Below are 27,359 nucleotides of genomic sequence, written 5' to 3'. Positions count from 1 at the left end.
ACCACCATCAACCACTAGGGAGAGGAGTATTCAGTAAATGGTGCTGGGAAAACTGGCTGACCAAATGCAGAAGATAAAAACAAGGCCCCTACCTATCACCATACACAAAAGTCAACCCTAAATGGATCAAAGACCTAAATGTAAAACCTCAAACTATAAGAAAATGCAGGAGACACTCTTATGGAAATTGGAACTGGCAACCAATTCCTAATCAAAATCCCAAGTACCCAGGCCATAAGAGATAAGATAGACAAGTGGGACCTCATCAAACTGACAAACTTCTGCAAAGCCAAAGAAACCATCAAGAGAGCAGGGAGACAGCCCACAGACTGGGAAAGATTATATGCCAAATCTTTGTCTGACAAAGTCCTAACATCTAGGATCTACAAGGAACTCAAATGTGCCAAAAAGAAAAAAAACAAACAGCCCCATTACAAAGTGGGCAAAAGGTATGAATAGATACTTCTCAAAAGAAGACATACGAACAGCCAACAGATACATGAAAAAATGCTCAGCCTCACTCATCATCAAAGAAATGCAAATTAAAACTACACTGAGATACCACCTTACTCCATTCAGGATGGCCATCATCAATACCTCCAGAAACAACAGATACTGGAGAGGATGCGGGGAAAAGGGAACACTTCTACACTGCTGGTTGGAGTGTAAACTAATACAGTCTCTGTGGAAAACAGTTTGGCGATTCCTAAAAGATCTAAAAATCGACCCTCCATACAACCCTGCAAATCCCCCTACTAGATATATGCCCAGAGGAACTCAAATCACCCTATGAAAAAGATACCTGCACATGTATGTTTATTGTAGCATTGTTTACAGTAGCAAAAACATGGAACCACCCATGCTGCCCATCAAAAGAGAACTGGATTTAAAAAATGTGGTATATATACATGAAGGGATATTACACAGCCATAATGAAGGACAAAATTATGAACTTCACAGCAACCTGGATGGACTTAGAGTCTATATTACTGAGTGATCTATCACAGAAACAAATAACTGAGTATCACATATTCTCACTCCTAAGGAGACCTTGAACAATTATTGCAATACTATAAGAAAAGAATTGGCAGTTTGGGAAACTGCCAGGGGAGGGAGTGGGAAGTGGGATTGGCAGTAGTGGGAATCTCCCAGGGGAGAGGGGAAGTTGATGAAGTACACCTCATCAACAAGGGTAACCTGCATAATGAACATTTGCATACCTAACCCTGAGTTGTACCCCACATCTTTAAAACAAACAATTAAAAAAAAAAAGAAAATCACAATGTGTATTTAAAGGGATACCTGGGCCACATCCAGACTGGCTAAATTTGAATTAAAGCTCGGGAATCTACTTTTTTTTCTTTCTTTTTTGAGTCTGAATTTCACTTTGTGGCCCAGGCTGGGCCACTGCAGCCTCAACATGCTGGGCTCAGGTGATCCTTCCCCCTCAGTCTTCCAAGTAGCTGGAACCAGAGGTGTTGCCACCATGCCTAGCTAATTTTTGACTTATGGTAGAGACGAGGTCTCTCTAAGCTGCTCAGGCTGGCTCTGAACCCTGGGCTCAGGCAAGCCTCTCACCTCCGCCTCCCAAAGTGCTAGGATTACAGGTGTGAGTCATCATGCCCAGCCATGACATCTTCTTTACTGGTGCCATCCTGTCAGCATTTTCACAAGCCCAAGCTTCTCACAATAAGAAGCAGAAGTAGCAAAAAAAAAAAAAAAAAAGAGAGCTCTCAAATACCTGCCTAGACTCCCATCCCTGTCTCATTACACTCTCTCTTTTCTCCTCTCTTACCCAAACCTCTTGACTGAGTTGTCTATTTCCTTACCTTTCACTTCCCCTTCCATCCACTGCAATCTATCTTTTGCCCTTCAAGAAATTTGCTCTCCTAGGCCGGGCTCAGTGGCTCAGCCTGTAATCCCAGCATTTTGGGAGGCCGAAGCGAATGGATTGCCTGAGCCTGCAGGTTTGAGACCAGCCCAGGCAACTTGGCGAGACCTCCTCTCTACAATAAATCAAAAAATTAGTCGGGTGCGGTAGCGTGCGCCTGTTGTTCCTGCTACTTGGAAGACTGAGGCAGAAGGATCGCCGGAGCCCAGCAGGTTGACGCTGGGGTGGCTGTGAGTGTGCCACTGCACTCCAGACTAGACGATGGAGTGAGACTCCAACTCAAACAACAAAAAAAAAGAAAACAAAAGAAAAGAAAATTGCTCTCCTGGGTCATCAGTGCCCAGGTCACTGAGCCCAATGGGCAGTTTTCAGAGCATATTTTGCTTGTCTTCTCAGTAGCATCTGACACTCCTCTAACCCTCTTTTCCCCTTTCAAGGCTCCCCTTCTCATCCACCAACTTATTCAAGTCTGTGAGTGACTCTCATTCTTTGTATCATTTACTGTATCTTCCAAATGACATTCATTCTACCTCCTAAGTATCTTTAGAATCTATCTACTTTGCTTCACGGCTACTGCTACTCCATGCCACCATCATTTCTCATCTGAACCTCTATACACACCTTCAAGCTGATTTCCCTAAATGTATGCCTGTCCAGTTTCCAACTCATCTTCCACACATCACTCTGGGAGCTTGTTGTCTTTTCTATTCCTCAAAAATATAGCAAACCTTTTTCCATATGCTATTCCATCCACCTAGAATACTCTGCCCTTTCAACACTGGGCTCATGACTTCAGGTTTTGTTGACTTCCTTTATCCATTTTACCACATAAGAGCTCTCCCAGAACACTCCCTATCTACCAAATATTCAATTACTTGCTTTCCCTTGCAAGTTTCGCAAGGGCAGAGAGCATGTCTCCTTGAGTTCAAATTTGTTTTGTGGAGCAATGTATTTCCCACAGCCCAGCAAGTTATCTGGCATATAACAGGAATTTAACTCTTTGTTGAATAAGTGAATGGATTTGTGAAAAAAATTTCACTGGCATAAAATGCATATTCTCCACCATGGTGGTGTCTATGATCTATAGATGAAACGAAAAATGCCATCTTCAGGTCATAAAGGAGCACTACTCAAGTCATCAACAACTAACTAGTGTCATTCTAGTGTGCTAAGTACTGTTGGCTGAGTTTTCCCATGCACTGCCTTGGAGGGGAAGAAAACTTTATTTTTTATCTGGTTTTGATTCTTATGACTTTGTGAAAGATTATAAGGTTTAATTTATAGTTGAGCAAACTAAATCTAGAGAAGTTAAGTAACTTGTCCAAGGTCATCAGCTACCAAAGAAACCTAATTCAAACTGAGGTCTCCCTGACTGCAAATTCCGTGTTCTTAAATACTATCTGTTCTCTGGATCTGAGCAAGAAAGAAACTAGGGGCCACATTCTTCCTGCTATAAGGAAAGGCTTGAAGTTGTGAAATAGTAGTTCTAAGAAGCCCAGTTAGTACAAAGAAAATAACAGGTGACAAGCATCTACATAATTCAGAGAACAAAAGAGAATCTTGAGATAATTAAATATGTTTTTAATTCACCCAAGTTTAAAAATAGAATACACTGATATAAGCCGGCTCAGTGGCTCAGCCTGTAATCCCGCGCCTTTGGGAGGCTGAGGTGAGTGGATTGCCTGAGCCCGTGGGTTCGAGACCCGCCTGGGCAGCGAGACCTCATCTCTACAATAAATCAAAAAATCAGCTGGGCGTGGTAGCGCATGCCTGTAATTCCAGCTACTTGGAAGGCTGAGGCGGAAGGATCGCCGGAGCCCAGCAGGCGTGGCTGCGGTGGCTGGGAGCGGCCACTGCACTCCAGTCTGGGCAACAGAGTGAGACACCAACTCAAAAAAAAAACAAAAACACTGATATAATGGACTATATCAACAGATAAAAGAAAAACTTACAATAGAAAGATTATAGTTAACAATAATTTATTGAATATTTCAAAATACCTAGAAAGGCTGAATTGGAATGTTCAAAACACAAAGAAAAATGTTTGAAGTCATGGATATCCTAATTACCCTGATTTGTTCATTTCACATTGTATATGTGCATCAAAATATCACATGTAGCCTCAAAATATGAACAACTATTAGGGATCAATTTAAAAAAGAAGAAAAGCTATATTCATCTCAACAGGCACATCAAAAGCATTCAGTAAAATTCCACATCTATTTGTGATTTAAAAAGAAAAACAATGCCTTTCCAAAAGCAGGGATAGGCGGAAATGTGAAGCATCTTTACTCAGCAGTAAAATATTAGAAGCACTCTCTTATTTCCTTATTTATATATTAATTTATGTATGTATTTATTTTAGCCCCTTTCTTTGGTATGTTCTCTTTAAAATGAGAACAAGTCAAGGATTCTTATCTCTAATTCAGTGCTATATTTTTTTCTATACACTTCTACATACTTCAATACCATATTCTTCAATTCTATACTATGCTGGCTGGGGTGCACAAGATAAGATATTGTACATGAGAAAGCTGGCATTGCAGATCAGTGGCAAGGGGGACAATTCAATAAATGGTCATGGGAAAATAGCTAATTCAACCTAATGAAGTTGGATCACAACATTGCATCTATAGTAAAGTTAATTCCAGATTAATTAAGCACTTAAATATCATGACAAAAGTTTATTTTTTAATACTTTTTGTTTTGCTTTATTTCTTTCTATGAATTTGAGTGGAAAAGTAAAAGACAAAACTTTAATACTCTTAACAGAAAGCATAAGAGAATTTGACCTCAGGGTAGGGAAGGATTTCATAAACAAGTCTCCAAAAGACAAAAACAAAAAATCATAGAATTAGAGGAAAATTATTAATTTGATTGCATTACAATAGAATTTTTACTTATCAAAAAATAATAAAAGAGAAAATGCAAGCTTCAAACTTGAAGAAGATATGGTAATATTTATAAATGAAAAATAATTTGATAGAGAATTTCTACAATTCTTTAAGAAAAAGAAAAACAAACATTTTTTAAACGGACAAAAGACACAAACATGTATTTCTTAGAAGAAAAAACACAAGTGAAATGAACATTAAAATCACTTGAACACATCATTATATGCCCACTTCTTTGGCAATAATTTAAAGTTTGAAGAGGGTGCAAACTGGTAAGGATGTGCCATATGGGAACTCTTAAAAACTGCTGGCAGGAATATAATTGGGGTCAACCACTTAATGCTAAAACAATTTAACATTATCTTTATAGGTTGAGCCTGTAATTTCACACCAAGGATATGCCCAGAGAAACCTTTAGATATGAGGAACAGGAGGCGTGTATATATATATATATATATATATATATGTTCAATGCAGCATTGTTTGTAACAGAAAACAACTGAAAATAGCCCAAATGTCTAATAGCAGGAGAACAGGTAAGTATATTTGTGGGATGCGTACACAGTAAAATATAAAAGTAAAAAAAAAAAAAAGAATGGACTATGGCTAGAGGACTCAATATAGTTGAATCAGTAGAGCAAAAAAAAAAAAGTTGCAATAATATATACAAAAAAATACATTTAAAAATCACTATATACACACATATAAAGAAATGTTTAAAAAGTCTCAGTTGCACTCATTTGCCAAACTTCATATTCATTTCTTTTTATATATGGTGAATATTGACCAATTAGAGATCTGGATTTTGACCCACTTAATGAAGAGGCAGCACTGGGATTTCGAGGTGTTGGCATTCTTCTCTGATTTGGCTTTTATTTAATGTTACACAAATGGTCCTGTACACCTAAGTGTGATATGATGTTCAGTTTTTTAATGTTGTTAGTTTTGGATATACAAAAAATTTCGGAAATGATCTCTGTAGATGTTCCGTTTTAATTAGATTATCTTTTGAAGTTAACAAGAATGTGTTTAAAACAAGAAGAGAACTTTTCTAAGAATTGACACATAGAAAGAATCCTTGTATTTTAAAATGAATTGTAAGGTTGGTTTTTTTGTTATTGCAAGCTATTTGCCCAAGTTAATGCAAATGGACACATTTTATATGTCAGAAAAACACACACAATACCAAAGGGAAAATATGATGGAGCTTTGTCTCTCTCTCTTTTTTTTTTTTGAGTCAGAGTCTCACTCTGTCACCAAGGCTGGAGTGCAGTGGCACACTCATGGCTACTGAGGTCTCTACCTGCTGGGCTCAGGCAATCCTTCCACATCAGCCTTCCAAGTACCTGGAACCATGTCCAGCTAATTTTTGGATTCATTGTAGAGACAAGGTTTCACCGACTTACCCAGGCTAGTCTCGAAACCTCGGGCTCAGGCAATCTTCTCACCAACACCTCCCAAAGTGCTGGAATTACATGCATGAGCCACTGGGCCTGGCCTGCTTGAGTTTTTCTAAACTTCCCTGCAGTGGGTTGTGGGAGCAGCCCTTTATTCTCTAATATTATGTCAGTTTATTCTCTTTAATGGATCATAAAAAAATGTCATCACAAGAGTGCCAAATATCATGAAATGCCAAGAGGCATTTGGTTTCTTTTCCCTGTGCTCTGAGTCCACATGCAAGAATGCGTAGAGTGTCTTTTTTGTCATTTATTAGGGCTTTCTTAAGGCACACCAGCTGCCTGTTTTGAATGGTATTTGCAAAAATGCCTCTTACATGAGGAAATTTGTTACCCTTTTTCTATTAGCAACTTTGGTCTTTGAGAGGTTTCTCTTCCCTTTCTTCTCTGCTCCTTTATTCTTGATTCAATATTCTGTATGTTGCACTTTGCGCCAGTACACAGGTATATTTCTTCAAAGTACAATAAAAGAACTGTTTATGTGTCTCAAAAATAAAATAGTAGAAAATTTATTTCCTGTGAGCTCCCCCAATGAAGTTCTTTTAAAGAAGCAAAATTAAATAATATATTATTTAATTAAGCATTATTATTTAATTAATATCTTGTTTAATTGATGAATCAATATTATTTAATTAAAAGCATGTTGTTTAGTTAATTAATGTATTGATTCATGGTATGTAGTAAAAGCATAAAGAAAATCAGAGAATGAGGAAAAACACCAGGAGAATGGTTTACTCAAGGGTTTGGAATAGGAGGAAAAATGTGGGGTCAGAGTAGGGGTAGGTAGGTGCATGGGAATTCTAGGTTTTCTCAATTAGGTTAAATGTGGAATCATGAGAGTTATTTTTGTTATGATTATTCATAGCTTCTATATACATACAGTAGTTTATTTATTTTAAATGTCCTAGAGGCTGGATCTTACAAGTGAAATGGAATTCCACAATTGAAATGCTTTACAGTCCATAACTAAGCATGAGGGAGGGTGAAGCCCTTCCAGCATGTTATGATTATATTGTTTTTTATGTGATTCTTTCCTTTTTTTCACTGAAACAACTAGGACACTGGCTTCATTTGGCAGGCAAGTCCTGATTTTACACATCATGGCTACACCAAGGCCTGATGGTGCTAAGGCCAGAGGATCTAATCTTGAAAATCTTTCCTATTCTCTTCATGCTCTGTGGTAGGTTTGTTTCTTGAGTTGGACTGAATGGTCTGCCCACAATTAAACTTTGTGATTTAAGTGCACAGCCCCAGTTGTTGCATATGCTCCAAGGGTGAGGCACCTACAGGACGGCAGCCCCAAGAACTACCACTTGGAGAGAATTCATTTGGCTTAGAAAGCGAAGCTGCCTTCTTTTTTTACTTTTCACCTAAGAAATCTGACACACACACACAAAATCTCTGTCAGAGCATATTTTCGTGGATCATGTATTTTTATAACTCAGAACACGGAGGCAAGAATCTTTGTAAATCATAATAAAGAAGGAGTTTGGCCAGGCGCAGTGGCTCATGCCTGTCATTCCAGCACTTTGGGAGACAGAGGAGAGAAAATTGCCTGAGCCCAGAGATTCAAGACCAGCCTGGGCAACTTGGAGAGATCTGGTCTCTACAATAAATTTTTAAAAAATTATCTGGGCGTGGTGGCATGTGTGTGTGGTCCCAGCTACTTGGAAGGCTGAGGAGGAAGGATCATCTGAGCCCAGCAGGTTACGGTTGAGGTAGCTGGGAGTGTGCCATTACACTCCAGCCTTCAGGGTGAGATCCTGACTCAAAAAAATAAAACAGGCCAGGCACGGTGGTTCAAGCCTGTAATCTCAGCACTTTGGGAGGCTGAGGTGAGGGAATTGCCTGAGTTCATGGGTTCGAGATCAGCCTGGACAACTTGGTGAGTCCTTGTCTCTACAATCAATCAAAAAAAAAAAAAATTAGCCGGGCATGGTAGTGGGCACCTGTAGTTCTGGCTACTTAGAAGGCTGAGGTGGAAGGATCACTGGAGCCCAGCTTGTCAATGCTGGGGTGGCCGTGAACGTGCCACTGCACTCCAACCTGGGTGACAGAGTGAGACTTCAAACACACACCTACCCACCACCCCACCCCCCGCACACACATACACAAAGAGCCACATGTTCAAGCAAGTCAAATGAGACATATTTTTAAAAACTTAAAACTCCCCCAACCAATCTCACTTTCACAATGGTAGAATTTGGTCTAGTCTTACAAACCTTTTTTAACGTATCTACACAGATATGCTTTTTCCCTTTCTTTTTCTTTTTTTCAAAAGTGAAATTTAAGTATACACATTACTCCCCATTATTTTTTGTACTGAAAAACATAAATTCCATCCTTGGTCAATAAGTATAGCTACATTTTTTGTAATGGCTGTATAATATCTGATAATATGGATTTATCACAAAGTATTTAACACTCCCTTTTTGATATATGGACACTGAAGTTGTTTCTGTTTCCTGCCTGTACAAACAATCCTGCTCTAAAAACCTTGTCTAGAGTCACTTATGTGATGGGATTCTACTTTTATTCCTCCCAAATGTGAGGTTGCTAGGTCAAAGAGTAAGCACATTAAAATAAATCAATAGATATTAGCAAATTATTTCCCTACATTTGGTGACAATTTTCTTTTCCACCAACAGTGTAAGAGAGCACCCTTTGCCTTATATCATACCAGCAATGAACACTGCTGTTAGTTGTCTGTCAATCTAAAATACTATTTTATTGTTTAAATTTACATTTTGCTTGCTTCTCAGTGAGGTTGGGTATTTTCTCATATGCTTATTGGTGGTTTAATTTTTTTTTTTTTTTTGAGTTGGAATCTCACTCTGTCACCCGGGCTGGAGTGCAGTTGCACGCTCATAGCCACCCTAGAATCAACTGCTGGGCTCAGACAATCTTTCCACCTCAGCCTTCCAAGTAGCCAGAATTACAGGTGCACACTACCACTCCCAGCTAATTTTTTAAAAAATTGTAGAGATGAGGTCTCGTCAAGGTGCTCAGGCTATTTTCGAACCCCAAGGCTCAGGCAATCCCCTTACCTTGGCCTCCCAGAATGCTGGGATTACAGGCTTGAGCCACCATGCCGGGCCTAATTCTTTTTCTTTCTACTACCTGTTCAAGTCTTTTGTTCACTTTTCTATTTGGCTGCCTTTTTATTAATTTTTAGTTGTTTGTATATTAAACACATGAACCATTAACACATGACTTTTGATTGTTCCCTGTATCTCTTTGTGTAGTGTCTGTTGACTCCAATATCTTTTGTCATATATAAATTTTAAAAATTTATGTAGTCAAATATAACTTTTCCATTTTTTGGCTTTCAGATTTCTTGTTAACCTCATGCCCCCTACTCCACCTCAGATTATATACTATATTTCTTAATTTTCCTTTGCTTTTTTATATGTTATAAGACAAGGTCTAGCTATGTTGCCCAGGCTGGTCTCAAATTCCAGGACTCAAGCAGTCCTCCCGACTCAGCTTCCAAAATATTATAGCTGGGATGACAGGAATGTGCCATTATGCCTGGCTTCTACTTCTCTTTTTATTGGCTTTGTTTTTTTATATTAGATCTTTAATCTATCTGAACCCTTTTTTTTTCCTGTTGTGTGACATACCAAGTCATTTTACTATGTTTTCTTCCAAATGGAGAGCATTTATTAAATAAGCATTTTCCCCACTAAATTAAAATATCATGTCATAGAAAAAGTTATTATACACCCTTGGACTGTTTCTGTACGCTTTATTCTTTCCATGAATATTTTTTTTTTGTTTCTGTGTTTGTAACTTGTTTTGAATAAAACAGGTCTCCCTTCACTTCTTTTTCAAAATTTTCTTGGTTATGTTTGGACATTTGTTCTTCTGCATAAAGTTGAAGACTCCCACTGCATTTAAAATTCAAATTATATTAAAAAAATTTTAGTTGAAGAGGGAAAGGTATTTCTATATTAATTGTTCTCTCTCAGCGACATAGAATCTCTCCAATCATATCATGTATTTTGTTTTCCAATAAGATTTTATGGTATTTTCCATAGTCTACATTTAGATCTTATACTTTCATTGTTCAATTTATTTCTTGGTATGTTATAGTTTCTTTTGTTATGTTTTTTTGTCAGGAATCTCACTCTGTTGCCCAGGATGGAATGCAGTGGCATGTTTGTGGCTCACCTCAGCCTCTACCTCTTGGGCTCAGGAGACCCTTCCACCTCATCCTTCAGAGTAGCTGGGACTACAGGTATGTACCACCACACCTAGTTAATTAAAAAAAAAAAAAATGTAGAGATGAGGTCTTGCTATGTTGCCCAGTCTAGTCCCAAACTTCTGATCTCAAGCAATCCTCTCACCTTGGCCTCCCAAAGTACTGGGATTACAGGCATGAGCCATTGTGGCCAGCCTGTTATAGTTTTTTAATCCATATTATATATAAATTCTATTTTTTCTAAGTGGTTATTTCTAGTACAGGCAAAAGTTGAATAATTGAGTTTTCATAGCTATGTTATATCCAGTTGCCTTTTCAAATTCTCTCATTACTTTTAATAATCTCTTGGGTTTCTAGACAAATATCATAAGATCTATAAACAGAAAAAAAAGAGTCACAAATTGTCTATTATTTAGATTTTTTTTTTTTTTGAGTTGGAGTCTCACTCTGTCGCCCAGACTGGAGTGCAGTGGCCGCTCCCGGCCACCGCAGCCTCGACCTGCTGGGCTCCGCTGATCCTTCCAAGTAGCTGGAACTACAGGTGCGCGCTACCACGCCCGGCTGATTTTTGATTTATTGTAGAGATGAGGTCTTGCCAAGTTGCCCAGGCGGGTCTTGATTTTTTTCATTACCTTGTACATTAGCTAAAACCTCTAAAACAAAGTTGAATGACAATGGTAGTGAGTATCAATGTCTTGTCATTTTAATGAAAATATCTTGAATACTCAAAATATCTTTAATGTGATGTTTGCGGTTGGATGTTGGTAAAGTTGTTTATAAACAGAGCTGCCACTAGCAGATGTGCAAGTGTATAATGCACAATGGGGCCACATCGAAGAGAAGTTGGCTTATTCCAGTGTCCTGGAATAGCTTAAAGTACTTGTTTGGCCAGGCACGGTGGCTGAATCCTGTAATCCCAGCACTTTGGGAGGCCGAGGCGAAAGGATTGCCTGAGCTCAGGGGTTCGAGACCAGCCTGGGCAGTTTGGTGAGACCTCGTCTCTACAATAAATCAAAAAATAAGCTGGTGTCATAGCGCATGCCTGTAGTTCCTTGGAAGACTGAGACAGAAGGATCAATGGAGCCCAGCAGGTCGAGAGTGTGGTGGCTGTGGGCATGCCACCGTGCTCTAGCCTGCAACAGAGTGAGACTCTGACTTAAAAAAAAAAAAAAAGTGCTTGCTCCTTAAAGGAAACAATCTTAACGGTATAAAACAATCTGGACCAAATGACTTTTTGCATGTGACAGATTTCAGATGGCTTTACTGATTTCTTCTACTGTTTTTGGTCTGTTTAGGTTTTCAAATTCTTCTTGGATCAATGTTTGGTAATTTATATTTGGCAAGAACATAATCCTTTTTCATTTAAGATTTGTAAATACATAATCATATATTAAAATTTAGTAATATGTTCTAATTTTGAAATATTATTCATATCTATGATTATATTTCTCATTCTTGACCATCCTGGGCAACATAGTGAAACCTCATCTCTATAAAAAAATTTAAAAATTAGCCAGGCATGGTGGCACACACCTGTAGTCCCAGCTACTTGGGATGCTGAGGTAGAAGGATTGCCTGAGCCCTGGAGATTAAGGCTGCTGTGAGCCGTGACCTTTGTAATCATGCCACTGCACTCCAGCCTGGGCGACAGAGTGAGACCTCGAGTCCAAAAAAAAAAAAAAAAAAGAGTTGGCAAAGAGCATTAAAAGACATTTCTCAGAATAAAACATACAAATGGCCAACAAACACATGAAAAAATGCTCAACATCACTAATCGTCAGAGAAATGCAAATCAAGACCATAATGAGATGCCATCTTACACCGATCAGAATAGCTATTATTAAAAAGTCAGAAAACAACAGATGTTAGCAAGATTACAGAGACAGGGAAATACTCATAAACTCATAAACTGTTGGTGGGAATGTAAGCTAGTTCAACCCTTGTGAAAAGCAGTTTGGTGACTTCTCTAAAAATAAAATTGCCATTTGACTTAGCAATCCCCAAAGACACCTGCACCTGTATGTTTATTGCAGCACTTTTCACAACAGCAAAGACATGGAACCAATGTAGGTACTTATCAATGATGGATTGAGTAAAGAGAATGAGGTACATATACACCATGGAGTACTACGCAGCCATAAAAAAGAACAAAATCATGTCTTTTGCAGCAGTGTGGATGCAATCCAAGGCCAGTTTTATTAGCAAATTAATGCAGAAGCAGAAACCCAGATATCACTTATAAGTAAGAGCTAACACTGGGAACACACAGTCATAAGAATGGGGACAACAGACACAGGGGACTCCTAAAGAGGGGAGAGAAGGAAGAGGACAAGTGTTGAAAAACTACTTCTGGATACCATCTTCACTATTTGGGTGACAGGTTCAATGGAAGCCCAAACCCAGTCATCACACAATATACCCATGTAACAAACCTGTACATGCACCCCCGAATCTAAAACAAAATTTTAAAAAGAATGTTTAGAAAACATTTACAGTCTCTGAATTATTTTTTTATATCTTGTTTTAAAATATACCCAAATACTGACCTGTAAGATATAGAATATTACAGCTGCCAGTCCAACCCAGCTGTGCAGACTGTACATATTGGGGATGTTCTTGGTATTGTGGAAATCAAACACGGCCACCAGAGAGATAATTGCAAGAATAGCGGCAACTGTGTTTAATCCCGCATGGATTAATTTCATCAGGAGCTTGCTGCATTTCCAGGTCCATGGTAGTCTGTATACGATGATGGCTAGGAAGGCATGAAAGGGGATAAATTTTGTTGTTGTTTTCCTTTAATCAACACAAAGCAAACAGTTTAACACACTGGATACTGCTTTTTGTGAAATCCCTTTCCCTTGGCTTCTACTTCTTCCTCTTCCCCATGTTACTCCTGCTGCTCAGTGGCTCCTTCTGGGGCTGGAGAGGATGGTCCTGTGATGGCATTTCTTTCACTCCCAACTTGTGAATGAATCTTGGCACCCCTCAGACTCAGTCCTAGTCTTTTTATCCCTTGGCACTCTCTCTGTAGGTAATATCATTCACTCTTTCACTGAAATGCTATCTACATGGCAGGGACTCCAATATTTATATCTCTAGGCTAGAACTGTCTTCTAAACTCCAGACCCACATAATTAATGCCTTCTTGACATCTCCATAGAGATATCAACCAAATATCTCAAACTTATCACCTCCAAAACTAAACTTAAATTTCTCCATAAAAGTGTCTTAGTTTGATAAGAAAAAGAAAAGTAGGAATAGAAAAACATGCAAAATTTTTAAATAGACATTTCACAAAGGAGTATATACAAGTCACTAATAAACTTAAGAAAGGGATCAAATTCATTAGTCATCAGAGAATTGCAAATTTAAATCAAATGAGAATACTGCTACTTCATATCTGAATGGAAAATACCGAGTAAGAAATGAATGTACAGCAATCAGAGCCCTAAGGTTCTGTTGATGGGAATTCAAATGAGAACAAACATTTAGGAAAACTGGCAGTATGTACTTAAGTTCAAGTTATGCATACCTTATGATCCAGCAATTTCACTTCCAGGTATATGCCGAAAAGAAATATGCACATATGTTCATCAAAAGACACCTACTGCCGGCTCTGTGGCTCAGCCTGAAATCCCAGCACTTTGGGAGGCCGAGGCAAGTGGATTGCCTGAGCCTGTGGGTTCGAGACCTGCCCAGGCAAAAAATTAGGGCATGGTAGCACGCCCCTGTAGTTCCCACTACTTGGAAGACTGAGGCAAAAGGGTCGCTGGCACTCAGCAGGTCGACACTGGCACCCAGCCTGGGCGACAGAGTTAGACTCCAACTCAGAAAAAAAAAAAGAAAAAGAAAAAGACACCTACTAGAATATTATCAGCAGCCAAAACCTGGAAACTTCTCAAACACCCAGCATCAATAGAATGAATAAATAAATTCACATTATAGAATAATATACATTGAAGAGAATAAATGATCTTTAACTAGAATGCATTCAATAATATGGATCAATCTATAATGTCAAACCCAAGAAGCCAGACATTAGCAAGTATATAGTATGATTCAACGTATATGAAGTATAAAAACTCATCTCTGTAGTTAGAAAAGTGAGGATAGTAGTTGACCTTGTGAAGAAGGGATACAGTAACTGAAAAGGACACATAAGGAGTTTTGAAGGCTCCTATTAATATTCTGTTTCTTCATCTGGGTGCTGGTTTCATAGATGTTAACTGAGAGACTTCATTCTACATGTAAATTAAACTTCAGTAAAAACCTTTAAAAAGGGTTTTTTAGACCAGATACAGTGGTTCATACCTGTAAACCCAGCACTTTGGGAGGCCAAGGTGGGAGGATTATTTAAGCCCAGGGGTTTGAGACCTGTCTAGGCAACATAGCAAGACCTCATCTCTACAAAAAAAATTTTAAAAAATTAACTGAGTGTTACGGTGCATTCCTGTAGTTCCAGCTACTTGGGAGGCTAAGATGGAAGAATCCCCTGAGCCCAGGGATCCTGACTTAATAATAATAATAATGCAAGAAATGAAGACCTAATAACAAATCTGGCCCTCTCCTTGTCATTTATTACACACACACACACACACACACACACACACACACACGAGCCCTTTCTAGGTAGTAGGTACCATACATTTTAACTCTCACCTCAACTTTGTGAAGAAGATACAATTATTACTATTGTACATGGAAGCTGAGCAGAGAGGTTAAGTAGTTTGCTTAACCTCAATTACTGTTTTAAAATTAATTTGGCTATTGTTATTATTATCATCGTCGCTATCATATCAGCTAAGCACAGGGGAAGGAATCTTAAACAAGTAAACTTTAACATCTACATACGAAAAGGAAATACTTGGGATGTATTTGCTTGTAAAGCAAATTACTATCAATAACCATATCAGTTTTTTCTCCCCAACCTGGATCATATTATATCAAAGTTTTCTAAAATCAAAACAAACCTCTGATGGGTTAAAAGTCAAGAGTAGTTATCATGACTGAAAGGAGTTACAAGGGTTAGCAGGGGGATTCTGGAGGGCCCTGAATGTTGTTTCTTGATCTGTGTACCCAGGTGTGTTCATGTTAAAAAAACACATCCCTTCTGATGTAGGTACTTTTCTACATGTATGTTGTTCTTCAATAAAAAAGTTTACTTTAAAAAAAAGTGTTGCCAACAGGATGGTGGATACTCTTACAGCCCAGACCAAAAACTATTTGTATCTCCCTGAAGAAGCTGAAAATTTTTTTAATTGGATAAAAAAGAAATTAAAAGTTGCTAAATATTCAAAGACAAATGTGTTTCAAGTGAAGACTTTTAATTCTTCCTAATACTATGCAGCATTACAGAGGAATGTGTCAAATTTTCCATAAAACTGAACTCTACCCCCTTGATTTTTAAACACTTTACATTTATTCAAAGGTTTTTCCAATTGGCTGCCCATTAGTTTTCCTTCTCCAGGAGTGACATGAGTAGAATACATTTAATCTATTATTGATGATTTTAAGACATCAACAAAACACCAAAGATGACTGTTACTAGAAGAGGATGCCGGTAGGGGTTTCTGAAGCAGGAGAGGTGTTCGCCTCTGATCCAAATGGGCCCAGACAATCATGGTGTGAGAAACCCTGGGTCTGTTTAGAATTTTTCTATCTCTTCTTTTAGTTTCTTGCTCAGATTAGGGGGCTGACTTCCAACTTCTCCCCTCCATCATCCTGTCTTACCCTTGATTCTCATCAGCTCTAAGTTTTAGCTTTAAAAATTTTACTTTGTCAAAAGGCTTAATATCTGTTAAATCTGGGTGGTGAGTACCTGGAGACCTATTATATTATTTTCTTATGGTTGAAAGAGTTCATTCTCATTTTAAAGTTAAAATAATATTTTTGTAAGCCTGCAAAACTCATAGCCAATTAGCCCCACCTACTCAGTAGGGAGTTTGGGAAGATTTGAGGGGTTCTCATTTAAGTGAGGGGCATGACCTTTAGCACAGAGTTTTCAGCATCTGTCCTAGTCACATAGAGACACTGCTGGATAGCTGAATATGCTTCAAACTGCTCTCTGGACACATGAAAGATAACTGCAAAATGCTGCACTTGCATAAGCTGTTTACATGCTTTTAAACATGTATAAATAACTGAAATATGGCGGTCTCTGGGGAAAGGGGGGTGTAACCTTAACAAATCAAACCACATTTCTTAAACAAGAAGCTATTCTTCACGGTGCTAAAAACCGTCTGGAGAGAGGAATTTCAATATTTCTTGCTTCTTTGGCTTGGCACTTACCTAGACACCATTCCTGAGGGTCAGTGAGAAGGAAGAAAAAGGTCTCCTGAGCCCACAAGAGGGGGAAATGGAATAAATCAACTACTTGTGACTGAAACAAGGGTTTTCTGTTAGAGGCTTTAGTTGGCATTTCATTTTCCCCCAGAAAATGAGAGGAAACATGAACATATATGTGTGATAAATACATCTTGAATCATTTAACTCTGTCCCTATAAGACTTTTTAAAATAAAATAATTAAATCATTTAAAAGGAAAAGATATTAGTGGTTGAACATGCTAGCATGATAAGTAAAAAGGAAGGGAGGGAGGAAGGAATTAATACCTGTGTATAATTATTCTTTAGTCAATAAAGAGAAAAATATGGGAACTTGAATTTGAATTTAATTATGAGACAATATCTCAGCTCCTAGTTGCACAGTCAAAACTCAGAAATATGTGAAAACGTATAATCTCTGAGATGTAATCTGTGGTTTGACAACCAGCTTTCCATCCATATCCCATCACAAAACTATATATACACAAGTTTGTCTTATAATAGGCAATGAAAATTTAGGATCTGTCAAAGTGTGTGTGACAGGGAGGATTGCTTGGAGGGAGAGAAATGCCCCCAAACATAGAAAATATTTTGACTCTAGTTCTTCTGTGTTTAAATATTATTGTTCATGAGGGTGGGCACGTGTCTATCTTGTTCACCATCACATTCTAGCATTTGGCATAAAGCCTGGCACATAGTAGGAATTCAGTACGTTTATGTGAATAAATACATGTTAATAAAGCACATTTGTTCATTCAGTATTTCCAGCAAAAGAGCAAATTTATTTTTAAAAAGTAAGATATAATTGACAAATAAAAATTGTTGTGTATATATCAAACTAACTAGCATATCTATCATCTCAAGTATATTTTGTTGCTTCAGATCTACTTTTCAAACACACAAATAAAAAACTCAAGGCAAATTGTGCTGCTGATCCAAGTATTAGCGAACTGACGACCAAATGGTCCTTTCAAATAAGAAAAAGCATTCTGCACTTGGACCCACTTAACAGCTTTAAGTGAATTCAAAAAGAAAATAAGAGTAAGTTATTGAGTTTGAAGTACACTGGAATTTTAAAACACTTATAAATCCTACTTAAACACAGTGTGCCCATTACACTTCCCTTCACTCTTTGAATAAAGTAGGTATTATTTTGTTCTCCTTGGTAGAATGTTCAGAACAGGATTATCAATCTATATAATTCATTTCCCTGTGCACACAAGAACTTACCAGATTTTAACCAAAGGACCTCAAGTTTAAATGAAAAAGCAGAGAATCCTCCTTAAATAAAACTTCTTGAAAAGATTCCCGCAGTGACTGTCAAAGAGAATCAGAGCATTGAAACATGCCTGTGCATTCAAACTGTCTCACTACATGAATATCATGTAACTGAAAACCTCTGGAGAGTCAAAATGAAGGAAGTGATTTGAATGACTTGGAATAATTTTTTTTTAGCACCTTACACTAGAAGCATCTCTTTAAAGTGACTAAAAATTTTCACAACAGTAACAACTTGGTACCATATAGAGGTATGAACAGGGAAAAAACTCAATTAATTGTCTAGACATTTACAAATCTCCAGAAAGTTTGTGTTGTTAGAAAGATCAACTGTATTTTCTTATCGATATTTATCAATATTATGAGAGATTAGAAACAGTACTGGCTCTGATACCATTTGGTTTTCTGACCCTGATCGAACATCTATTCGATCTCTAAAATGAGGAGTAGAACTTAAGGTCCCAGCCAGCTTTAAATATTTAAGTATCAGTATAACCTGCATGCGTAAAAGAAAACCATAACTTGTCTCCAGTCAACTTAAATCAGAACAGCTTGAAGACAGGGCAGCATCTTCCTCATTAGTTTTACCTAGTGTCTGGCATACAGTAAGTGTTTAATAAGTGAATATTAATTTAATGGATAGGATAATATATGAAGGAATTACATGAATGAACAAAGAAAAAGAAAAAACAAACTTAGACAAGTACAGCCAAAGTCTGTACAGTCATGTCAAAGCCAGTTCTTACCTTTTAAAAAGTTTATATATGAAGGAAAAAGTTCTAGCAAAGATTTCTGGCCTATCTTTCTTAAATAGAATATTCTACCTTTTAAGGGAATATTTTAAAACTCCTCAAAATCAAGGCAAAAAACTTTCCTGCAAACTGGAAGGCATGAACTAGAATTTGGTCATTTGTTTTGTTTGATTAGCACAAAGTTTTAGGAGTTTTGTTTTGTTTTGGTAGCTGTTTTACTCTAAGTTTGAACCAGCTTCTAAAAATCTAGATTCTCTCTGGGCATGGTGACTCACTTCTGTAATCCCAGCACTTTGGGAGGTGGAGGCGAGAGGATTGCCTAATCCTGGGAGTTCAAGACCAGTCTGAGCAACTTGGTGAGACCTAATTTCTACAGTAAATCAAAAACTTAGCCAGGTGTGGTGGCATGCCCCTCTAGTTCCAACTACTCGGAAGCCTGAGGAGGAAAAATAGCCTTAGCCAAGCAGGTTGAGGCTGCGGTAGCCATGAGCATGCCAACTGCACTTCAGCCTGGGTGACCAAGTAAGATTCCAACTCAAACAAACAAAAAACAAAACAAAAACAGACCAACCAACCAACAAACAAACAAAAACTTGATTCTCTTGGAAAAGTGGGAAGGCCTGGCAGTCTTGAACTAGCATCCCCATATAGCCACAATCCACTGGAGTTAAGGAGAAGTTTCCTATTTTCCTACTCTCCAATTCCCTACAGTTGCCACCAAACAAAGCATATATCTATACTTGGGTGCATGAGGATCTGACCTTGGGTTAACTATCTTGGTAAACAAATATAGTGGTTTGTACCAATGTTATTAGGCAACATCATTTATAATAAAAAATGACCTAATTGTGAAATTTTGTCGGAACTGGGAGAAACCATGAGAAATTTATAAATACCTGATGAGAATGCCAATAATTTGGGTTACTCAGAGTGCAGTGGTAATTATTATATCCTGTGTTCATTTCCTAGGGCTACCATAATAAACAACCAGAAACCTAGTAGCTTAAAACAACAGATTTATTCTCTCACAGTTCTGGAGGCAGAAATTGAAAATCAGGTATTGACAGGACGGCTCTGAGGGAGAAATCATTGGGACTTAGCTCCTAGAGGCAGCTGGCAATTCTTGGTGTTCTTTGGCTTATAGATACATTACTACTCCAATCACTACCTCTGTCTTCACACGACCATCCCTCTGTATGCCTTTGTGTCTCAAACCTTCTCTTTGCTCTTATGGGAACACCATTCACAGGACTTGGGGTCCATCTTAAATCCAGGATGGTCTCATCTTGAGATACAGTTATGTCTTCAAGGACTCTGTTTCCAAATAAGGTCATATTCACAGGTTCCTGGGATTAGGACTTGGACATCTCTTTTGCAGGGGGATGGGGAGGCATTATTCAACCCCTTCCAGAAATCATGGAAACTAGGTCTATAGAGTACTACAAAAGATCCTATGGGGCATGGGGACTTCAAGCCCTGAACCCACCAGTGTGGCTCTCATTTCCTGGTGCCTGAGCTGTCATCTGAGAAGAGGAAGCTAACTGAAGACTGCGTGGACTGCCTTGCAGGGATGCATGCTGAGGAGAAGCACTTGACTCTGCCCTGCCGCAGGTTCTGGTTTCTGTCCTGTGTCCTTCTGAGTAGAATGGTGCCATCTCAGTAGTCTCTCCTGTTTGAATGTGTAGTTGAATCCAGGGTAACACTCTGGTGGGGACTATATACCCAATCCACTTCACTTATTTACTTTTCACACCTGATCCTTATAGGTGTAAGTCCTGGTTTAAAGGATTGGTCAGGCCTGGTGCAGTGGCTCACACTTGTAATTTCAGCACTTTGGGAGGCCGAGGCAAGAGGACTGCTTGAACCCAGGAGTTTGAGACCAGCTCAGAAAATATAGTAAGACTTTGTCTTGGGCCAGGCATGATGGCTCATGCCTTTTATCCTAGCACTTTGGGAGGCCAGGGTGAGAGGATTGCCTAAACCCAGGGGTTCAAGACCAGCCTGGACAACTTGGTGAGACCTCATCTCTACAATAAATCAAAATAAATTAACCAGGCGTGGTGGCGTGTGCCTGTAATTCCAGCTATTTGGAAGGCCGAGGCTGAAGGATCACCTGAGCCCAGCAGGTTGAGGCTGTGGCGGCCGTGAACGAGCCACTGCACTCCAGCCTGAGCAACAGAGTGAGACTCCAACTCAGAAAAAAAAAAGACCTTATCTTTACAAAACATTTTTTAAAAATGATCCAGGTGTGGTGATGCACACCTGTAGTTCCAGCTACTAGGGAAGCTAAGGCAGGAGGATTGCTTGAGTCCAGGAAGCCAAGGCTTCAGTGAGCTGTGATCATGTCATTGCATTCCAGTCTGGGAGATGATGAGACTCTGACTCATACATACATACATAATAAATAAATATCAAAGGATTGGTCAAAATTCCATTAATTCAGTAAATATTTACTGAATGCCTGTTACATGTCAGGTAATGCTATAGATTTATAATAATTAGTCAGTGATCAGAATTTAGGTAATACTGTATTTTGAATTTGGAGTCTATAAGATTTTCTGATGAAATGACTGAGAAGTATGGAAGTCAAAGATGACTGTATACTTTTGTTCTGAACATCTCGAAGGATAAAGATGCCATTTACAGAGATGGTGGAGCCCATGGGGGAAGTGGTTTTACAGGCATGAGGAAGATCAAGAGTTGAGATTTGGACGTGTCTATTTAACATCCAAGAAGGGAGGTTGAGTGGGCAGATGGGTATTTGGGTCTGGAGTTCAGGGAAGAGTCTGGGCTGAATATATAAATATGGGAGAATTCAATATATAGATACTATTTAAAGTCAAGAGGAGACTGGATGAGATTGATCACCAAGGGAATGAGTGAGAAATTAGTGGAGAAAGAGTGGTCAGAAAACTGCACCTTGGGCACTCTGACTTTAAGCCATCTAGAAGATAATAAATAATCAGCAAAGGAGACTGAGAATGAGTAGACAGGGAAGAGAGAAAAGCCAAGAGAGTTGGGTATCCTGGAAGCCAACCAATTCACTGAGTGAGGAACATATACCAAGAGAGAGAGAGGTCAGTAATGTCAAATGCTGCCTTCCAGTCAAGCAAGATCAAGAATGAGATTGGTCATTGCAATTAGCAATGTGGTGATCAAGAGTTACTTTGTTAAGAGCAATTTTGAAAGAGCAGGAAGTGAAAGTCTAACTGGAGGAGATTCCAGAGAGAATAAGAGGAAAGGAACTGAAAACTACAGTTGTTGACAAATATTTCTAAAAGCTCTGTGGTAAGGCAAGCAGAGAATTGAGGTAGTAGCTGGAGAGACATACAGAGTCAAGAGGGTTTGCTTTTGTGTTTTTTTTTAAATGATGGAAATTGTAATGTGTTGGAAATAAGCCAGTTGAGGTAGAAACTCAACGATGCAAAAGAAAGGAGGGCGAACTGATGAAGTTTAGAGGAGGCACAGATAGTACTTATGCAGTAACATTCTCATGAGCTAGAGACCATAGAATAAAGATGCATTTCCAGTGCAATACAATCTCCATTGTTCCCTGAGATTGACTGAGCCAGTGCTTCTAAACTGGCTAACAGGAGAATCACTAGAAGGTAGGGAGGGAGTTTTTACTTAAAATGCCATTACTAGCCGGGCTTGGTGGCTCAGCCTGTAATCCCGTGCCTTTGGGAGGCTGAGGTGAGTGGATTGCCTGAGCCCGCGGGTTCAAGACCCGCCTGGGCAGCGAGACCTCATCTCTACAATAAATCAAAAAATCAGCCGGGCGTGGTAGCACATGCCTGTAATTCCGGCTACTTGGAAGACTGAAGCGGAAAGATCGCCAGAGCCCAGCAGGTCGAGGCTGCGGTGGTCGGGAGTGGCCACTGCACTCCAGTCTAGGCAACAGAGTGAGACTCCAACTCAAAAAAAAAAAATGCCATTACTATCATCACAAATGAGTGACTGTAAATTGCACTTTGTTACCAACAATGTAATGATGGTAATCTCTCATTCTACCAGTCTGGCAACATGGTCAGATCTCGCCTCTACAAAAAATCATAAAATTAGCCGGGTGTAGTGGTGTATGCCTGTAGTTCCTGCTACTTGAAAGGCTGAGACGGAAGGACCACCTAAGCCCATCAGGTCAAGGCCATGGTGGCTGTGAGTGTGCCACTGCACTCCAGCCTGGGTGGCAGAGTGAGACTCCAATTTTTTAAAAAATCACTCATTCTAGATCATTTGTTGGTCTACCATGTGCTAGTTCTACTTGTTATTCCAGGTGCTGGGGATATGGCAGTGAGCACAACAATAATGTCTACAACTTTTTTTAACATTGTGATTTATATTTATTTTCTACAACTTTTAAATTTTTTTATTAAGTTGGAGTCTCACTCTGTTGCCCAGGCTGGAGTGCCTTGACACACTCATGGTCACCCAGCATCGACCTATTGGACTCCGGCCATCCTTCCGCCTCAGCCTTCCAAGTAGCCAGAACTGCAGGTGCATGCTACCACGCCTAGCTAATTTTTGATTTATTGTTGAGACAAGGTCTTGCCAAGTTGCCTGGGCTGGTCTGGAACACACCGGCTCAGGCAATCCACTTGCCTTGGCCTCCCAAAGTACTGGGATTACAGGCTGAGCCACTGAGTCCAGCCTCTACAACATTTTTAATAGTTACATTATTAAAAGGCTGTATATATTGCTTTGCAACAAAATGCGTTTTGAACACATTTTTTGTATGTGTTTTTGACACACAATTGCTTTGAATTGTCTCCTTCTGCTTTGTAAAAACCTTGTCTCCCGAAGATTGGTGAGTTTTATTGTCAGTGGTGTCCCTGAGGCTCACTTTGGAGTAGGTATTTGACCATTCTTTCTCCATTATCTTCATTGCCAGGTTTTACTCCAAGAGCCTTTTCAAGTGTATTTAAATGATCTTGGAATTTGCTCACTTTTAGATACATTAACAGGATATCCCAGCTGCCTTTTAAGAACTGCTTTTAATTTCTTTCTGTTAGTATTTTAAATGTCACTTAAAGGTAGTTACATTCTTTCACAAAACCAACTTGAGATCATTAAACTATTTAATTTCTCTTCCTTCAGTTTATACAATAAAAGGAATTCTACATGGGGAAAAGGAAGGAGTATAGAATTGCCAAGGTTTCTTTTTGCTAAATTTAGACACCTGAATTTTCTACCTGTCACTGAAGAACACATTCCACCTTGCTGAACCTTTTAAAAGGTCTGCTGCCACTTTGAGAGCATTTGTTTCAGCCTTTTCTGTGACCTTCTTTCCAAACTCTGTTTCTCTGATTTCCCGGCTTATTTCATGGGAAACATTCCTTTCAAAGAAGTACAAAGCCTCTTCTAAACTCTTCCTCATTCATGACAGAGTCTGCTACATTTCCCACTAGTTTAAAATTTTATTTAGTTTTAGATTTCCCATAATCTGTTATACTTTATTTTAGAATACACACATTTTCCAAAATATACTTGGAAAGTGAATGTATGCACACATGTGTGTGGTGTATATGTATGTGTGTGTGTGTTTGTGTGTGTGTAGTAACAGGGTGGGGGGAGAAGAAAAAGACACAAAGAGGGGAAGAAGGAGAGAAAGGGGGAAGGGAGAATGGGGGAAGGAAGGGGGAGGAGGAAGGACAGAGATTTATTTAGGAACTTCTATGTTAGCTTTGCTTCTTCAGAGCTTACATCTCAAAGGTGTTTCAAAGGACTCATTCTACCATAGTTTCAAATATTGTTTACTATTGGCATATAGCATGTGTAAAGCATTTTGTGCTTAGAGTAACAATAACTCTAACTTCCCTTCCTCATCTCCAAATATTTGTGTATTACAGAAGAGAAGAACGTCATTACAATCATGTTCATTATAAGAGATCTGACATCTCACAGCCTGAAATTTTTCTCCCTGCAACAATTACACATAGTAAAAAAAAGCCTGTTACAACATAGCTAGTCTGTAATGTGTGTTTCCCTCATGGCCTACAAAGTCTCTGTATTCCCCTTTCCTCCACTGGAGCCACTGCTTAGGGTGAGGAGTGTGGGTGGGTGGGCCAAGAAATGAAAGAACTGAGGAGAACTCTGCAGCATGTGCTTACATGTATGACAGCGTTTATGTGTATGTCAGTTAAATGCATTATGTGATTAAAGTGCTTTGCAAATCCAGGATCCGAACAGTAAACAGGATAAGTACTGTTGATGGCACTAACCCTAGATTGCTAATACAAATACAGTAGTGAAGCCTAAAGAAAACAAAGTATTCCTAAGAGCAGCAGATGAAAATTTCCAAAATATCCATGCACACATTTTTGTCCAAAACTAAGAATAAGCAGATTAAGAGAAGTACAAAGTTTAGAGAAATTAGAAAACCTTTTAGGAAAGTTGTGTAATGGACTCTAACATGAATGAAAACTTTCAAAGTATTTCAATGGAGTTCTTTGCTTTTTTAAAAAAGAAGATTTTGGCCAGGTGTTGTAATCCCAGCACTTTGGGAGACCAAGGCAGAAATGAGAGGATTGCTTGAGCCCAGGAGTTTGAGACCAACCTAGGCAACATAGCATGACCTCTTCTCTACCAAAAAAAAAAATCTCTCTCTCTCTCTCTCTCTCTCTCTCTCTCTCTCTCTCCTCTCCTAAACGATTAGCCGGGCATGGTGGCCTATGCTGGTAGTCCTAGATAATCAGGAGGCTGAGGAAGAAGGATCACCTGAGCCCAGGGGTTGAGGCTGCAGTGAGCGGAGACTGTGCCACTGCACTCTAGCTTGGGTGACAGATTGAGACAATGACTTTAAAAATAAATAAATAAATGAAAATTTTTCAGAAAATAGCATATTGCCATAAAATTAGAGAAACAAACTTTGAAAATAAGGTCACTGAAAAGACTTGATCAACTTCAGGGATAAATTTCTTAACTCCTCTCTGCCTCAGTTTACTCATATACCTGCGAGATAATGCACTTAGTGGATGCACTGAAAGCACTTTGTATATGTAAGCCATTTTGATTTTTTCTCCTCTTTGGAAAGGCAGGAATGAGTAATATCACTGGTGCATCCCTTAATAACCACAATTATGAGAAGGTTTTTCAGGACCCCTGAAGAGTTTCTTAGTAGTAGACTGCTTTGAAGGGTGGGATGGAAAAGGAGATCTGTCCTACTGTTTGGGCAGGCAGGAGGTATTGACAGCTCTGCTAAACTTAAAAACCATGAGGAAAATAGTGCTTCTAGTGACAGCGACTTTGAAATTTGAGTGTGTTTTTCTCATTTTAGTGTTCTGGAAAAATAACTGGGAATTACGCAATGAAATGGCTTAGGTGGCCAGTGGCACTCACACCCTGGTGCCAATCTCATACTAGGGAAGTCTTTCAGCGGCTGAGGGTTACTAACATCTTCCACGACACCCCGGAAGTGGGATAATGGGGGGCCACACTTGCGAAGGCTGCAGCCCAAATTTAAAACAAACGAAAGCCATAACACTTTTCTGTAGGAGTGGGTGCGATCGGCGCTTTTTTGATGGCTTGTTTGTGGGGAGTTAACTATTGGTAAAGAAAAGGCAGAGGCAAGGCTAGAGGTTTCAGCCAGTGGACATCTGTTTCTGAACTTTCCACTCCTCTCGATTATTTTCTGCGACACGACCCCAGTCCACCACTTTCTACCTTTTTTCTAAGTACTTTCTCAAGGCTTTGGCCTTGGCTTCACTTTTTGGAAAGTGGTTACAAATAACTGCTAGCGCCACGAGCTAAAGGTTCCTCCAGCCACACAAGCAACCGAAGGGAACTGTCAGGACCGTGCGAGAGGCACCACATAACAATCAACACAGCCACCGGCGGTCCCCTCCCTCCCTCCAGCCTCACAGAGAACGCAGGCCCGGAGCCCGCACGCCTCGGGGCCGGGCGCGTCCCCAGCGGAGGCAGCCCGGGCGCCAGGCGGCCGCGGGCCCTCTCCCGGCGTCTCTCTGCCGAGTTGGGGCCAGCGCCCAACAGGAAGCCCCGCAGGGGCACTTTCTCCAGTCGCTGCCACATAAACAAGATGGGCCCTAGACTGTCCAATGGCCGGACGGGGCAGCGAAACACCCTTGCGAGGCCTGGAGGCTTCCCGAGCTCGACGGAGTTTAGCGCTCCGGGAGGAGTGGAGCCAGAGCCGACGCCTCGCTCGCCCTGGCCGCTGGCGGCCCAGCCCTACGTCCGGGGCTGAGGATGGCACAGGAAGGGATCGCTCTCGCGCCTCCACTTTCCCCCGCGGCCTTCCGCTCCTCATCTGCAGTCTCGCAACAGGTCCGGCGAAAGGCCTCGGCGCAAGAGCGTTTCTGAGACCCGGTACGCGCAGGCTCGGCTCGCAGGGGCGACTTGCGGGAGCCAGCGGGCCGCCGGCGGCGTGGCACCCCGGCTCAAGTTTCCGGGGTCTCGAGCAGGCGTCTCGAATGCAGGCTAGCCACTCGCTCCGAAGAGTTAACCAAATGGGGTCGCCCCGCTCCGCCGCCGCTGCAGCCCTGAGCCCCCCGCCGCGCGTCTCCAGCGCGTTCCCCGGTCCCAGCGCCGCGGCTTCGGCGCTCGCT

At 39.9% G+C, this 27,359-nt stretch overlaps 1 protein-coding gene across 2 annotated transcripts in view; it reads right to left on the bottom strand.

The window, feature by feature from the left end:
• The window catches only part of LOC103272937 (cytochrome b reductase 1), a 37,515-nt gene that overhangs the window by 9,388 nt on the left and 768 nt on the right, over positions 1-27,359 (bottom strand). The window contains exon 2 of one of the 2 annotated variants that reach the window (XM_008070401.2): positions 12,993-13,201. The exons of the other annotated variant lie outside the window; for it this stretch is intronic. Within the exon in view, the coding sequence (XP_008068592.1) occupies positions 12,993-13,201 (209 nt within the window). The remainder of the gene's footprint in view (positions 1-12,992; positions 13,202-27,359) is intronic. 2 annotated transcript variants of the gene reach the window in all.

This window comes from Carlito syrichta, unplaced genomic scaffold (assembly GCF_000164805.1).
Source record: "Carlito syrichta isolate Samal-C Ts95f unplaced genomic scaffold, Tarsius_syrichta-2.0.1 Scaffold313382, whole genome shotgun sequence".
Classification (NCBI taxonomy): domain Eukaryota; kingdom Metazoa; phylum Chordata; class Mammalia; order Primates; family Tarsiidae; genus Carlito; species Carlito syrichta.
Note: the sequence above shows the minus strand (reverse complement) of the source record. Positions and strands in the feature narration are given on the sequence as shown.